This window comes from Eulemur rufifrons, chromosome 7, assembly GCF_041146395.1.
Source record: "Eulemur rufifrons isolate Redbay chromosome 7, OSU_ERuf_1, whole genome shotgun sequence".
NCBI lineage: Eukaryota > Metazoa > Chordata > Mammalia > Primates > Lemuridae > Eulemur > Eulemur rufifrons.
In genome coordinates this window covers 50,753,756-50,770,608 of record NC_090989.1, presented here as the reverse complement: position 1 = coordinate 50,770,608, position 16,853 = coordinate 50,753,756, and the positions used below count along the sequence as shown (strand labels likewise).

The window sequence follows — 16,853 nt, the reverse complement described above, 5'->3', positions numbered from 1 at the left end:
AGCAAAAATAACTTTTAAAAAAACTTTTAATCTTACAGAAATATCATAAATCAAATTGCTCCCTAAAAAACCTAAAACAATTGCACCAACTTTGATGGATTTGTCCTATGTCTCCTAAATGATAGAAATGTCCAAATAAATTAATTATTGACATATAATTTTAATGTCAGTCAAAGTCATAATATAATTTCGATTTTGTACTTTTTTCTGTTTAGTTTCTATAAGGTAACATTGGCATTTACATATTTATTTCTACAAAAAATCTTAATGAAATGTATTTATGTGAATTTTTCATTAACTATTTGAAAGTTTCATTAAACTAGTGTTAAAATGAAATTTATTAAACGATGGCATAGGAATCTAATAAAGCTTCATTATGGCTTAGAACATAGAAGCAATAATATACTAGTCTGGAAGTCATTTCAGCGTATGGTACAACTTTTAGGTTTTTTTTTTTTTTTTTTCTTCTTGTGTTTCTTTAGTCTTCTCCTTGCATGGTGAGAAAACAAGATAAACCACTTCCAGCACCACCTCCTCCCTTAAGAGATCCTCCTCCCCCTCCGCCTGAAAGACCTCCCCCAATCCCACCTGACAATAGACTGAGTCGACACTTCCATCCTATGGAAAGTGTGCCTTCCAGAGACCAGCCAATGCCTCTTGAAGCCTGGTGCCCTCGGGATGTGTTTGGGACTAATCAGTTGGTGGGATGTAGACTCCTAGGGGATGGCTCTCCAAAGCCTGGAATCACAGCAAGTTCAAGTGTAAATGGAAGGCACAGTAGAATGGGCTCTGATCCAGTGCTTCTACGGAAACACAGACGCCACGATTTGCCTCTAGAAGGAGCAAAGGTAAGAAATATGCAAAGCAGAAGCTAAAGAATCTGCTCACAAACTCTTCTGATGTATAGCAGGTAGCAGGTAAGATTGGGCAGTTTTTGTTGTTGTTTTGTTTTGTTTTTTGTTTTTTTTTTTGCCTCCTCCTTATAGTTCTTTAATTATCTCCAAGTTATAAATAAGCAGAAGCTCATTAAAACTTGATATTGAAAGAAGTTAGGAAGAAGGTTCTAAGTAATGATTTAATTTTAATGTAAAGACACTAGACAATTTACCAGAGATTTATTTCCCTTCCTTATTTTATTTGCCAAAAATTTATCCTATTAATAACTTGGCGGTGGTATAATCAGCACTGTATTTTTTAAAAACTCTGCTAGTTACATCCAATTAAAAATTATATAATTATACATGTCAAATCAATTGTTAGAATTAGTTGTTGTTGCCTAGGACAGTATACTTTAGGCAGCCAGGTAAAATGAGCTTGTCACATACATGAAAACACCAAACCTAGTTCACTCTTACAAAGAAAGCTCTTCCCCAGTAAAACTGAGAGGTCTCACACTTGTTGATTACCAACCTGAAGTATATTACCACTGTCATTTATATGTCCAGGGAAGAGTTTATGTGTACAGGGAACTGAAGAGACAGCAGCACAAATCATTGAGTTTAGAACTCTTGGTAGTGCTTGGCAGAGATGTACTGTAATATTTTCTGGTATTTGCTTCCATGATGTTTTTGGCCCTAAGATTAGATCATTACCATCTTTCCTCTACTGAAGGAGGCTTTAGCTGCTTTGAAGACTGTCATATTAAAGTGATCCCATCCCTATAGATGTTAAAGTGTTATTTAGGGAAGTAGTCTATTTCTTCAAAATAATGATTCAAAGTTGGTGAGTTCATCTTATATTCAGGGAATTAGGAAGAAATGTGATATATACTCAAGTCCTCTATGTGTATGTGTGTGTGTGTGTGTGTGCATGTTCACACAGGTATGGTGATAATGAAAACTTTGTATATTTAACCTCAGTGATATACTAGGGTAGCCAGAATATGAAGGGTCAAACTCTCTAGTGCAGCATTCAAAACAAAGGAAAGGATGGTGGTGGATTGCCGTGATCTTGCCAGTGACTCACCTTGCTACCTTCAGTCTCATCTATTATAAATATGAAGATCTCTAAAAGTTTCGTTAAGATCATCTAAATATAATGTAAACCTAAGAAAAAGCATATGTATATGCAATTTTATAATGTTCTCTGAAATGGAGAGCTTCTCTGCAAAAAATTTTTTTACAACTCTCTTTTTAGTGATTTTTTTTTTCATATGTGATCACACTTGTCTTGGGAAAAGTGTTAGAACAAGCTCTAATGTAAATTGTCTGGTAAATTTATTTTCTGAATAAACTTCAAAAATATTTAAAATATAATAATTATTGTTGCCATTTCATTGAAGACCTCTTGTTTCAGACTTCTTTTAGATAACGTTATCTAGTTTTAGTAGTAATATAAACTTACCCTTCTAAGCCCTAAAAACACTGGCTGTTAATTTTTTAAATTTTTATGGGATATTATAGTTTCAAACATTGGGGTCACATTTTCTTAGGTTGTAGGTATGAGATTTTTTTATTAAGTATAGGTTTGAAATGTTAATAATGAGTTCAGTTATGAAAATTCCTTTAAATGTCTCTATGTGAACTTTCATGTTTGATACAGATCAGTATATAAGAGAACATTGAGTTAATTACAACATTTATCTCTTACTGAAAGTTGGATTTTAATCTTGTCTAGTTTTATCTAAATCATAGTCATTAAGATGTTTAATGTCTAATCTCATATATTGTATATATTAATATTGCGGTGTTTACGTTCTCAAAGTTAATTTCATGTTACACCAGAATTTGTATTTCAACCAAACTTAGACTTTTAAGATTTCTAATTTCAACCTACTTGTTTGACTTCTGGGGTGTATTATGCAGAAGTATTTATATATAGTTAATACATTAAATGCTCCAAAACACAGAACTTAAAATAGAAAAGTCCCAAATCCTCTTCTCATTTCGTTGTTGGGAGACTTAAGTGGCTGGCTTTAACTAACAACTGATGTAAGACTGAGTCTTAGGATCCTGCCGTTCTCAGTTTCTGTGATCCTCAGCTGGCATTTGTTACCGGGTATTGGAATCAGACCCGGATTTCACTTCGTGCTCTAGAAGGTACTGGCTTTGTGGATGTGAGCAACTTACTTCATCTTCACCCCCAACCTCACTTATTTTCTTTACTTTATAAAATGGAGTAATGATAATAGCCGATATCTAGGAGAATAGTTAGCCTTCAGCTATCTAAGTTCCCATACCCCTTGTTTTGAGAATAAAACCAAAAGTAAAAGCTGGACATGGAGTATCAGAATAAGTTGGAAGAGCTGATATTTTCATTTAAAATAGTTGTTTTATTTTTTTAAATCAAAATTAGCTTCTCTTTTTCCCTCTCCTCTCTCCTTTTATTTAGCATAGTTCCTAATGCATACTCAGTGGGCACTCAGTAGATTGGTAGCTATTATTACAATACTTAAGCTGATGTTAGAGGCCAAAAAATGTTTGTGCTGCGGTTGGGGTGGGCAGTGGTAGTCAGGGGAAGAGGAGCTAGAGGAAGAGAGGATGGCCGTGATACACAAGGAGCACAAATGGACAGGTTTTTATGTATTTCCCCAGAACTGGCCTTCAGCCTAAGGGTAGGCCATAATTTTCTTCTTTAAAATAGAGATGTTTCCTCTTGAGAAGAGTATTCATTTTAAACAGATTCACACACGATAAGAAAAAAGAAGGGATGAAGAAAGAGGAAAGGGAGATGATTTTAATTTTCTTAAAAAGACTAATATTTTTAATGAAAATGGTAAATGTTAACAAGGTATTCTCACCTTTAATACCTAGTGTGTAGTTTTGTTTTGTACTGTCTTATCATGGGAACAAAGGGTGTGGAGATTGAGATATTTGGAGGCTGATTTATTATCTTCACAAAACCCATCTGTCCCTCTAAATACACTCTTTTGTCAAATAGTAATTGCCGTTTAGGTTTAGTTGTTTTCTTTAGAGGTGATGCTTCACATTAAATATCATCTTCCCATTTTGGAGATAAGGAAACTTAGATAAGTACTATAAATTTAAATAAAAATGTACATATGGAATGCCAAAAGGGGAATTTATAAATCTAAATACCTGCGAATGCGTGAGGACTCTCCTCCAGTCATTGTTTGTCCTCTGTTCTTGTGCCAGTTCCCATCATTCACAAGAACTGTCTGCCTTTCTTCTTCATATCATCACTAGGTAGACGGTAAGGGAAACGAGAATAAATTAATCTCTAATTACTTCATTTGCTAATTGTACAGAGCTCTGAGGGAAAAAAATCTTCTAAATCATGGTTAAAATGAAGTGTAAGAATTTTCTGTGGGGTTCATTTATTCCCTTTTCTCTTTCCCCTCCCACCCTAGCATAATCAAATGTTAGCTAAGGTGATACTTTACTTTTAATATCAAACTACAAGCTGAGAGTTATTAGGTATATTTATTTTGTTCTATTGGTAAAAGATTTCTTTCCTGTAGCACTGCTTCTATTCTCTGAAATTCTCAGATTCTAGCCACATTATAAAGCTGTTTCTTAATATATATCTTGTTGGCTAGCTATTATTGTTTTGGTTATCTGAGATGAAAATATTTGCACCAAAATATTTTAATATATTTTTAGAAACTTGAAATTTATCTACTTATTTCCAGATATTCATTTTGTGCCCAGCTGTCAATATTTGTTCCCTTTGAGAGATTAAGAATACCACTATTTGTTATGTGATAAAAACTATCTTTAGTCATGTTTTACAACAGTATCATTCTAAAATGACCCTGTGTATAATAATCTTTTGACGATATTGCTAGATAAACACATCAAATGATCCCCCTTCTTGAGACTGCAGCTTTTTGCACGTTTAGTGGAGAGCCACATGTTTAGATGAATGACCTTAAACTTTCTATACATTTCAAGGGCTTTCTTTCAAAAAACCAGTGTACACTGATTTCATTTGCAATCTGATGTTGAAGGACAGAATATGTGAATATTTTGGGGGTAGTATATGGGAGTGTTACATGTGTAGGATGGAAAAAAGTTTGTGCTTAGGGTTTTGTAAAAATTTAAAAAAGATTTTTTTTAAATTGTGCTAAGATTTTCACATTATTTTGTTTTCTCTGTTATTTCAAGGGTCCCTCCAGTTTTTAGACAATATCTGAATCATAAGAAAACATTTCAGACCTCAAGATTAGGATTAGATGATGCCTTATACAACCCAGATTATACTTCTACAAATTTAAACTTCCACTAATATATTCTTATTCCTTCAATCTAATTCAGCTATATGAGTACATAGGATGTTCAAGACACTGTGGGGAACACAAAGATGAATAAAGCAAAGGCTAGTGAAGGTGAGACAGGTATGTGATTAACTAAGAGATAAGGCATATGAAAAGCATCCAGAAAATATGTGGAATCCCCAAGAAGAAAAAATAATTCTGAGATGCAGGATAGAAAAAGGACTAAAGAAAGCTTCATGCGAAAGGTTCACTGGCTATAGACATTAAAAGATTATTTTTGTAGGCATGACAGAAAAGGATAGCATGGGGGTGGGAAAATATATATGGTGATATGTAGTCAATTTTGGATGGCGTATAGGGCATATAGGCAGGTGATATAAGACTAGCAATGTAGGTTAAAATCAATTATGGAGTTTCTTGAATTCTATACTGTTATAATTTGGTAGGCAGGATAGAGCTTTTAAAATTTTTTTGTTTTTGTTTTGGCAGAAGAATGATAGGATCAGAATTGTGAATTGAGAAGATATAAGTTAGTAGCATTTTCAATGGAATTGTGATAGATTTGGGACAGTGAGCTAGGAAGGCAAAGGACAAAAATATATTCCTTAGTTGAGAAGTCAGTGAGGTTTCAGTGTGAACTGCTTCAGTTGATACTGTCAGCATATACATTTGAAGAACGTTAGTTTTCTACCATTTGAAAACAGATTTTTCAGATTTCTAGTGAACATAAAATATTTATTTTTAGCTCAAAAAGTTGTGATTTATTGCACTCATGCAGTGGCAGCTAAAATGATTCTGGTCTAATGAAATGGTGCAAGTGGGAACATGGAATTCAGAATGACATAATGTTAAAACTTGTCTTCCAACCACTATCAAGAAATATAAACAATCACCTTAGATGAAAAGAAATATGAACATCACCCTAGTATCTGCATATTGAAGTCCTTTGCTTTTGCACACTTGTGTAACCTCTGTTAGTTAAGAAAGAACTATACAGAATTCCATGTTTGGTATGAGTCTTATTATATTAACTCTCAGTACATATTTTAGAACAGTTTGTGGGAAGATCAGCCATTAAGCATATTACATGTGTTTGCTAAGAGTATGTCAGTAATCTAATGAGTTTCTTCCATCCGTACCTAAAGGAAGTCATTTCATTGGTTAATGACTCCATTAATAAGGTCATCTAAGCCAGTCAGCAGTCAATATTCATTTAAGTCCTACTTTTTGTAAAGCCTCATAAGGAATGTGCTATAAAATGATAAAGAAATAGAAGAGTTTTTGTCCTGAAAGAGGCTCAATGTAGCATGAATTCTCCTCCATGGAACATAATTACACAGAACATGAGCAAAATATCATTAGATGCCAAGCACCAAATGAATGGTTTGGAAAAGACACTAAAGCATTTCAGTGGCAGGAGAAATCATTTAGTTACTATGTATCAATAACAGTGTTTCTAAAGCAGTTAGAGAAAGTGCTATTTGCATTTTAAAGCATATTAATGGATTTTTTCATAAAATTAGGGAACAAATCACTTAATTTTCTGAGGTATTACCTTCCTAAAGAATAAGTTACCTTATTAACTGTACTTTATGTTTTTACTAGTGATAGACATTATTGCCTGCATGACTTGTCTTCATGAAATTTAATGATGGTACATAAAAATGTTGTGTAAGCTCTGTTAATATATTCATTCCCTCATTTACCTAATGTGCAAGATGAAAGCATTTTCAATATCAATAAATGAGTATGTTGATATTCTTTTTCAGATATGTTCACAATGTTCTGATTATAAAATTGTGGTCGATTTATTGTTTATTAGAACCAATACAACTGAAACTATTATTCCCATATATCTCTTTTATTTTATCATTGCTGAAGTTTTATTAAGTATCTATGTTGGATGCTTTCCCCTAAAGGAATAAAGTTTTGCGTATAAAATGCAAATTACATTTTCCAGAAGAATTTTAAATATATTTGTGACAGAAACATTAACAAGATTTGATTGCAGAAGTCTTATATACCTATTCCAGCAGCATGCAAAGAACTCCAAATAATGACTTCAAATGCTCAGTGTCACAATGAGCATTTGTGGTTTGATACTTCTGTTTGTCAGTCAGAAGGTATTTTTTTTATGTGAAAGGGTTCATTGACCTTTACAATGATTAATATCTATTAGAAAATTTCTTTTCTCTAGCCAAGTTCCAAAAACTTTGCCTTGTTCTGTTATTTGGCTCATAGTCAAAAGCTTATGATAAAATCATTTCCTTTAAAGGTATATTTTGTCATGGTGTACCTACAGTATATTGAATCTAAAGAGGGGATACATGGAAAAGAGAAAGTGGAGCTAAAGTATGGGACATAATTTTTAGAGTGAAACTTTAATGCTATGAAATTTGATTTTGTAGTTTTGAAATACAAACATTGATATATTTCAAATGTTTTCTTTAAAGTTGTTTCTTGTCTTGTTTTAGGTTGATAAGGGTATGGCCTTTCAGTTTTGAGTTCTAAATCTTCAACACCATTTAGAAACATGAGGAGGGGAAAGTAATTGGTATTACTTTGACTGAATTATCTATCAATGTTTAAGTTACATTACATCCTTTTGGCTCCACTGTCTTTCTACCTTTTAAATATGAATTAATAAGAGTTTGCAAAAGAGCTCCATGATAAAAATCTAGTGATTACTCACAGGTCTTAAAATATGTTTAACTTTTTCTTGTGACTATGTCTTTGGAAAGTTATCTTCTCATTTTTCCCGTTCTAAGTTGCTCTAATTTCAAGTGGTTGGAGAAGGAAAGAGGAATTGTTCTGATAGTTCCTGTAGTTTGAGAAACCTGGAAATCAGAATTTTCTAATTCTCAGTAATTGAACACTGGCTCTCCTTGATACCTTAGGAGCAAATTAACAATTGTGGTTTGTGGTACTCACAAACTGAAAATTAGGTTTAAATTTGCCTGTACTTTGAAAACCAGAACAGGTCTCTAGTTATCGTAAGTGCTGAAGCTTCAACTCTGAAAAAACAAAGGCATTTCTGATTATACTTGTGTACTGTTTTATCAGGAAGTGTAAGAATGTTCTGTTAACCCTGGAGAGAAAGAATTTAGAAGACTTTGATTTGGAAGGAACTGAAATAAGAATTGCAGCAGTGCTGCTTTTTTCCTTAGAGAAAATGCTGTTTTCAATAAAACATTATCACAGTTGATGAATTTTACTACCTTTTTATCTAGCTGTCTATATCTGATTTATATAAATTATAGTATTACTTCTCAATTATGTTTAAAAATCATGTTGTATCATTTTTTATTCCCTATAACCTGGTACTACTTTGGGTGATGGTGAATTGTTATCACTATGGTGCTACTGACTCCTACGTAAATTATATGACATTTCGCTTGTTTAAATATACTGAACCTATGTATTCTCTTCAAAATTGTAGATTTTCTAAGCCCTACTATTGTTTTAAGGTCCTCCAAAAGCTAAATTCTTGGAAACTAAACATATGATTTATTTTCAGGTCTTTTCCAATGGTCACCTTGGAAGTGAAGAATATGATGTTCCTCCCCGGCTGTCTCCTCCTCCTCCAGTTACCACCCTTCTCCCTAGCATAAAGTGAGTTTTGTTCAATTTGGAGATCACTTGGCCCTGCAGAACGATATGTTAAAAACTGGTTTTGATGTTCTCAGTACAGAAACTTACAGGATGAATAGAAAGGCATCAATAAAAAGCAATCCAATTGGATTTATAAAGTGCCAGAAATAAGAATCCTTTCTAATTCTTTGCTAGTAACCACAGCTTCTATGAGACTTATCTAAACTCTTGAGATTACACATAGAACTACAGGGAGAGAAAGCTAAGTATTCCTTCAAGGAAGGCGGTAGAGTAGCACAATGGGCTCTCCCATTCGATTTACCTTTCTTCCTCAGAAGTATTGCATTTTATCCCAACTATCCAGGTTAACATCATAAAATAATCTTTGGTTCCTCCAGTTTTTTCCATTTGTCGGATCTATTCAGGCACTAAGTCCTGTTGATTCTTCTTTTGGAGTTTTCACATTCAGCTAACCTTCCCCATTGCCCTAACTTTGCCTCAGAGCTGGACAACCGAAATAGTCTTTTACCTGATCATCTGGTGTGCTCTCAGAATTAGTATCAATGGATTTAAAGTTAGAAAAATGTGATAGCCTGTGTGTTTCATTTCAAAAATGAAGATACAGAGGCACACTGGACAGTTAAGTGATCTCTGCCCAAGTTAAACCAGGATGAAACCAGGTATCTCAATTTGCATTTTCCTACTCTTTATATGATGTCAGGCTGCCTGCCTTTCCTCCAGTATGTTTTGTTCAGTGTAGCTGAGTTCATTGAATTTAAATTCTGCCTTCCCTGGGTCACTTTTCCATTCAAAAACAAGCATCATTTCCTTTTTTCAACTAAATGAACTCTGTACTCTTCTGCTAGCTATGATCCTACAGAATTTTAGCCATCTAAAATATTTTTCAATGATTCCTAATGGTTGCCCTGTGTTATTCTCTTCCCTCCTGTGCTCCTCTTTTTCAGACCATTTATCCTAAAGGTCTGTGTCTTAGGCTCTATTTCTTTGTGAAATCTCTGACTTCTTCAGTTATAGCGATTAAGACTGATTTGCATTCCTCTTCCTGCAGTTTATTTTCTACACATTTAATTATATACTCAGCCATACTGTTTTCTAATTTTAATGTTGCTCTCCCAGTTAAAAGCATTATAAGATTTTGAGGGCAAATCCTTACCTGAATTCTCTGATTCTCCCATAACACCTTACTGTATTTGATGTATAGTAAGCACATGGAGAATACTTGGTTGCTTGTTTGATTTTAATTTTATTTGCTGAGGCCCTTATTTCCAATTGAAAGTCTTAGAGCTTCTTCATTCCTTTCTCTACAGATCACTGAACTCCCACTATGCATATGAATGAAAAAGAAGGATAAGCTAAATCACAGCCCCCAAGAAATTGTACAGTCTACTTTAGAAAATAAAATTAACATATATCAAATCACTAGAGAACACTGTACACTAAATTTATAATAATGAATTGTTAATTTTAAATGAGTTTGGAGGAGAGGCTTGCCATAGACAAGAATATTTCGTAGAGGAGATGGAAATTTCCAGAGTCATGGAGGATGGACATGATTGGAAGAGGCAGTGCTTGAGAAAAAGCAAGGGTGTGAAACTTGACATTGTTCAAGTTTGACATTGTTCTTGACAGTGGGAGACCAAGCTAAATGGACCATTCTCCATTGGGAACTTTTCTTGGAACTGCCAGATAGTTAGCAGACATAGGAGTTGGAAGCAATTACACATATTCTGTGTAGTAGATTCGAAATCAGTGACAACATTTGATGATATTCTAGCCCTGAATGAACTCTGAATATATGCAGATGTAATAAAATGTGGAAGCTCAGTTACCTCTGATAAATCAGAGAACATTAGAAAATGAAGTAAATGAAATCTTGCTAATTAGAGATTAAATTTTTACATTCTATTTATTAAATTCATATTGCCAAGTGGGCTGAGAGGTAGAGGTTGTGGCTTGCTTCATTTGTATTTAACGTTAAGTACCTGCTTCTCCTGTAAATAAAGAAAAATAGCAAATTCATAGTAAAATGTATTTTATTGATAATTTTTCTAATAGTTCAATTTGTAAATGCATCTAACATTATTCCTGTGTTTATACTTTCTCCGCATTTACTCTTAATTTTCTCCACAGAAACAGTATGGTTGTTTTACTTAACTAGAGCAGTATTTTAACAATGCATGCTCAACAGTAAGTTAACTTTCTAGTTTGCATGCTGCAAGTTAGCCGTAGTTAACAATACAAGTGTTAGCTCTTAATGACACATTTCTCTCTCCAGTTTATTTTTTGTTTCTGGCTCTATAGGTAACAGTTGTTCATTGCAGAAAATATGCAAAGTATATAAAAGAAAGAAAAAAGACAAATACATAAATGTAGGCATACACATACCCTAAATAGCAATGTACAGTTTTAACATTTTGACTTTTTTCATGTTGATTTTTTTACATCATTTGGATTATATTGTAGAGATAATTTCATGACCTTCTTTGCCACTTAATATTATCATAAGCATTTCTCTTAATCATTTATGCACTGTGTTTATTAGAAAACCAGCACAGAATTCTGATGTGAACAGTAGAATGAAATCAGACTGGGTTCTAAACCTGACTCCAGCATTAAGTATTTGCCTTATTTTGAACAAGGTAACTTCTCTGGGCCTCATTTTCTCCATCTGATAAATGACATTATCAGTTCAACTTAAATGATCTCTAAAATCCTTTTGAGCTTCAACTTCTTAGGTTCTATGCAATATGTCTTTTGCAGGTCACTCAGGGTATTAAATTATGCATGAAATGTTGTGGCCCGAATGTTTACCCATAGTCAGGTGATCACATCTGCTGAAATCATTTGGATTACTGCTCTGGTTGATGATGATGGTGATTGGTCTACATTGGCCTCATTAATGAGTGTATAGTTAGAGTACAATGAGTATACACTCCGGGCTCTGCAGAGTCATAGAACAGTGATTTTAGCAAAATGTCACTCATTGAATTAAGGGTGTTGATCATTCAAGTATACATTTCCATGTTGGACTCTTAATGCATGTTTTAAAATTAGGCCAAAACAAAATTATGAATTGCTACCTAACATAAACTTTTGTAGTTCTCACAAATATTGAAAACCCCAATGTTAAATAAAAATGTCAAAGCTAGCATTTACCTTTAAATCTATATTAAGTTGTTATAAATATTTATTGAAGTATAATTGTTAAATATAATATTGTTACTCTGATTACCATTTACTTGATGTTAGAGGCTACTTGTGATAGTATTTTCTTTCTTGCTATGTGACTATTATTGTATAAATTATCTTGAGATCTAAAAGAGTATAGAATTTATTTCTAAAAGACATACTATTGTAAAAGTAAGCTGAAATTGTAATTGTATAGATATACTTAATTTTTCTGAAATAATGGTTTTTCTATTATAAATGGTTTCTATTTAATTAACATTGAAACTTAGCTATAAATATAAAATTTTAATAAATGCTTGAAACGTTGGATAATTATTTTTTAGAGGGAGAATAAAATAATCCTCTGGATTATTTTTACTTTATAGTTGAAATTATTTATTTACTAAATTATATTCAGTTTGAAATAATTAGATTTTTCAAAATTAAACTAAATGAAATTCTAAACAGTTAAGAAAATATTTATTTTACTTGGCACAGTATGTTGGCAAATAAACAGAGGCATTATTACAAGTAATAATGGAGTAATTGCTTCCAGGTAAAATAATGTTCTGGAATGCTGAAGAATGTTTTTTTTTTTAGAAGAATATTTTCTTTTGCTTTGTCTTTTAGAAATGGACCTTTTGTACTTTCGACATATAGAACTTAGGCTTTCAATATCCATGAACTTGGTTTGTATTTTTATAAGAAAGGTCTTTTGTTGTTGAAGGTGATATTGTTGATTATTTATACATTTTTCTAACTAGATAAGGTGCTTAGGTTTTAGGTTCAGTGACTAGGGAATCTAAATTTCACCTAACTGTCCTATTTTCATTCAGTTGCTGTAGTGACTGGAGGTTCAGTGTGAACAAGATAAAATCCTTATCTTCTTTGGAATTTATTCTCTACTCAGGGAGGACAGAAAGTAAACAAATAACTATATTATACATTGTCAGCTAGTGGTATGTGCTAGGAGGAAAAATAAGCATGGAAGGGAATAAATAATGACAGATTTATACTTTATATGAGGTCATTAGGATATTATCTGAAAGGATAATAATTGAACAGAAACCTGAAAGAAGTAAAGGAACAAGCCATGAGATTATCTTTGTGAAGTGCATGGAAGCTGGACAGAACACAAGTGCAAAACAACTTCAAATAGGTTTCTCCACTTTACAAAGTAGTCAGTGATAATGCATATAATTAAAGCTTAACTTACGGCTTAATAGTATACCACACTGACTTTTTTTGATGTCATGACACAACCTTCAAAATTAGCATGCATATCATAGAACTCATTCTACTATTTTGGGGAAATGATTTATTTCTGGCACTTGTACAATAATCATTTCAAATATAGCTATATTTTGTTTTACCTCTTCTCTGGCCTCTGATTTCTTTGAGTTAGGCATTTTTCCCATTAGGATTGGGACAGTATAACATTAGAAAAAATGGAAAAATGTACATGCAAGCTCTAAAGATTATATTTTAATAAAATTTTTTATAACATTGCCTTCAGACATTATTAAATGAAGAGAGATTCTTATGTGTAGAAAACAAACAAAATGATGTATCACATTTAAAATGCTTTTCTAGACTATGAAAGGATCCTACAAATGATTGATTTATTTCCCTTACCAACTTGGCCATTTGTTTCTGTAATAACCATTCATTATTGTTGTCTAAAAGCTTATAAGGGCTCAACTATACACATTCCATGCCAGGCTTTGGTTGACTTAAGGTTTACCCTTAAACATTTTACAACATAAGACAGATAGAAGAGAGATGTAGGTGAATCTGTACAAAACACAGCATCAGTGAATGAATATATGTGAAGTGTCCATAACAGAAAAGATTAACTAAAGTTCAAAGAAAACTACTGAATTTGTGGGGCAATGTCACCTTAATTTCATATGTAGAAAATAAAGATGGATATTTCCAGTTTGCTTTTTTTCCCCCCCTGGGAAAGTTGGTGGCGTAATTGAGGCATCAGAAATTGCTCAAAGGAAGGAAGGAAAAGCAAGGGTGATGTCTGAGTTACAAGTTATAAGGATTAAAGCTAATGGGATATTCAGAAGGTCAGCCTTCTTAATATATGCTTTTCCCCCCAAAAATATAGAATGCTCTAAATATAGAAGGCTCTATTTGTGAGCCTTCAGTTTCAAGATGTAAAAGTCACTCATTGCAAAATATTCCCCTGTGCTGGCCTGAAAATTCACCATTTTCTCGGTTTGTTTCAAGCATGCACATGTATAAAATGAATGTATTTCTCACTGAAGGCTCAAATAACTTAATGCACAGTGAATTTAACAAGATGTGCCGGTTGGGGAGGGGTGGCTTTGCATCTTTGAGAGTCTGTGTCCCTGTGCATTACCAGTGTCTTAACTCAGGAATGACAGCCACAGTGCAGAACATCCTGTGAATGTAGGGTGAAAATGTAAAGGGAATGCAGCAATGGGAGTAAATGGTAGGATGGTTTACTTGGCAGCTTTATTTAACTGTGAACCAGCTAAATACAATTGGTTCTACTTCATTCCTCTGATATCCTAAAAATTTCCCATAAGTTAAATCAATGACTAAAACTTGTCTCATGTTCCATAAGTTAAAATTTTTTCCACTGCCAAAAGTAATGTATACATGAATAGATAATGATACTCTTAAATCCAATTATTTTACCACTATTTAATATCAAGTAAAATTGAACCTGCTTTTTGAATGAGTTTGCAGAGAGAAAAAAAATCCATATATATAATTATAAAAGAGTATAATTATTTACATGAATTTAAATTTGTCTTTTGGTATTTTAGATATAACTTCTCATATTTATATCTTCTTTTATTATTTTTTGTGATAGAAACTGCTTTTATTTTTTCTTACAGAACTGGATAAGATGAATTTTTCATTAAAAATATGTAATATTGGATAAAATACACTGGAATATTATAAATTGGCTTATTTTTAATCTAAGTAGAATATTATACTGGTTAAGAAGTTTATATTAAAAGACAAAAATAAAATGTGAATCTTTAAAACTTTATTAAAATGGTAATAGAGGACATCTAAGTATTTTTTCATATTTAGATGCAAAGCATCACTTGAAGACTTTTTCACTTCCATATCTGTCACTAAAACCCATTTAAGCTAACAATCTATAGTACATTCTCTGTCATTGAAGGTAAAATATAAAATTAGCCACAACAGGTATGATTTCAAAAACTGTCCATTTTTGACTGATAATAAAGTGCTGCTTTGAAACGTAAATCTTTGGGAATAACCTATAGCAGGCAGATCTTAGAACATTCCTGACATTGATGTGGTTGTTGAATATTTAATCAAAAATTATTTTTATATAGTATATGCTTGAGTTGCATAGAAAAAACATTTATTATGAATGAAACGGTATTAGGGCATAGAAAGGATGTACAGCATCTATTTCTCATTTCATTTGGTGATAGAACCCATCCGGTCCTTGAGTTAGCTAAATTGATGTCACTGTTTACAAGAATTTATAAAAAAGTAGTGTTTTAAATCCCTGCTCCAATGCCATCAAATAACCATTTTGCAGTTTATATACTTACCTGCCTTCAGTAGGAAAGTAAATCTTTTAAGAATAAATCATAGTAGGTGTAACCCTTAGATTATTAATAAGGTTCTTAGCTTGTGCTCTGGGCAGTGACATCGGACTTTCATTAAGTGCATCACTGTGCTTTTATCTCCCCATAAACTGTCATACGAATTCAAAGGTCACTCAAATAAGCAAGAATTTAAATATTAGTATTGAAAAATTTTTCAAAGAGGGGTAAAAATACACTTTTGAAAAATCTTAGGAGAAATTTTCCTTTGATCTTTGAACTTCCTAGAAATTTAGATAATATGGTTAAAACTTAAAAACCTTTAGGTTTTTCAAAATGTCATCTTGTAATGGGCACAAAGAAAAGCCCCTAAAATTGTTTCTGTTCTAACTAATAAGAAGAAATCCAAATGAAAGCTCAGACTTGATGGCTTCATGTACCAAAGGCCTCTTGCTCCCTCTACAGAAGGTGCTTCAAAATTGCAGTCACTTTAGATTTTTTTATTTTTTGATGAAATATGTTTCTCATGAATTTCATGATGATTAACAAAAAGATTTGGATCCATGTGTATTTCCAGTGTCTTCCAAACTAGTTGTTGTCCTAAAGCTGTTCAGATTGGGCTTGTTCATTTCTGCTTTGGCATTTTTCATTGGCATCAACAGGAGTTCAATTCCAGTAGCAACAACTGTGAAAAACAGTAGGTTTTTGTGTGCCTCTTTGTTGGGGTTCATTTTATTGTTTATCTACCCTGACAGATAAGTAAAATGCTTAATTTTTTTTGATATCAAGTGATGGTTTTATTCATTTTAATTCTCTTTTATTTAGCCAGGTAATTTATGCCATAAAAATAATGAACTCTACTTCAAAAACTTAACAATAAGTGTTCTCATTTTCTGTTTCTAATTATTCCATTCATTTTTAGTTCTTAGTTGTCAGAAAAAAAGTCTAACAACTTTAATTACGATTTTATAAGAAAGTTAAGTTTCATTGAAGTTTAATAAATGAATAAAGTATATTTTTAACTATAAATAATATTCACAAGAGACAAAAATTTGACCCTTTTATAAAGACTTCATTAATATATATAAAATTACTGCATATATATTTTTATTATTTTATTTTATTTTTTGCATATACATTTTTAATATTTTACTTTACCCATTTAAGTTAAATTGAAATAAAATGTTAATATTTTAATAGATTTGGTTTGAATAACTTTATGCATTTTGTCTTACAACTCCAACACCTTTTTATTTTATTTGGCAGGTTACTAATTTTTCTTATTGGACCATTTAAAATTATAAGGATGAAAATTCTTTTATCTAATC

General features: G+C 32.3%; 1 protein-coding gene across 4 annotated transcripts in view; it reads left to right on the top strand.

Moving 5' to 3' along the window:
• Window positions 1–16,853, top strand: part of CBLB (Cbl proto-oncogene B) — a 194,905-nt gene that overhangs the window by 153,619 nt on the left and 24,433 nt on the right. For all 4 annotated transcript variants that reach the window (XM_069472571.1, XM_069472573.1, XM_069472572.1 and 1 more), the window contains 2 exons: window positions 483–848; window positions 8,694–8,788. In XM_069472571.1, coding sequence (XP_069328672.1) covers window positions 483–848; window positions 8,694–8,788 — 461 coding nt within the window. The remainder of the gene's footprint in view (window positions 1–482; window positions 849–8,693; window positions 8,789–16,853) is intronic.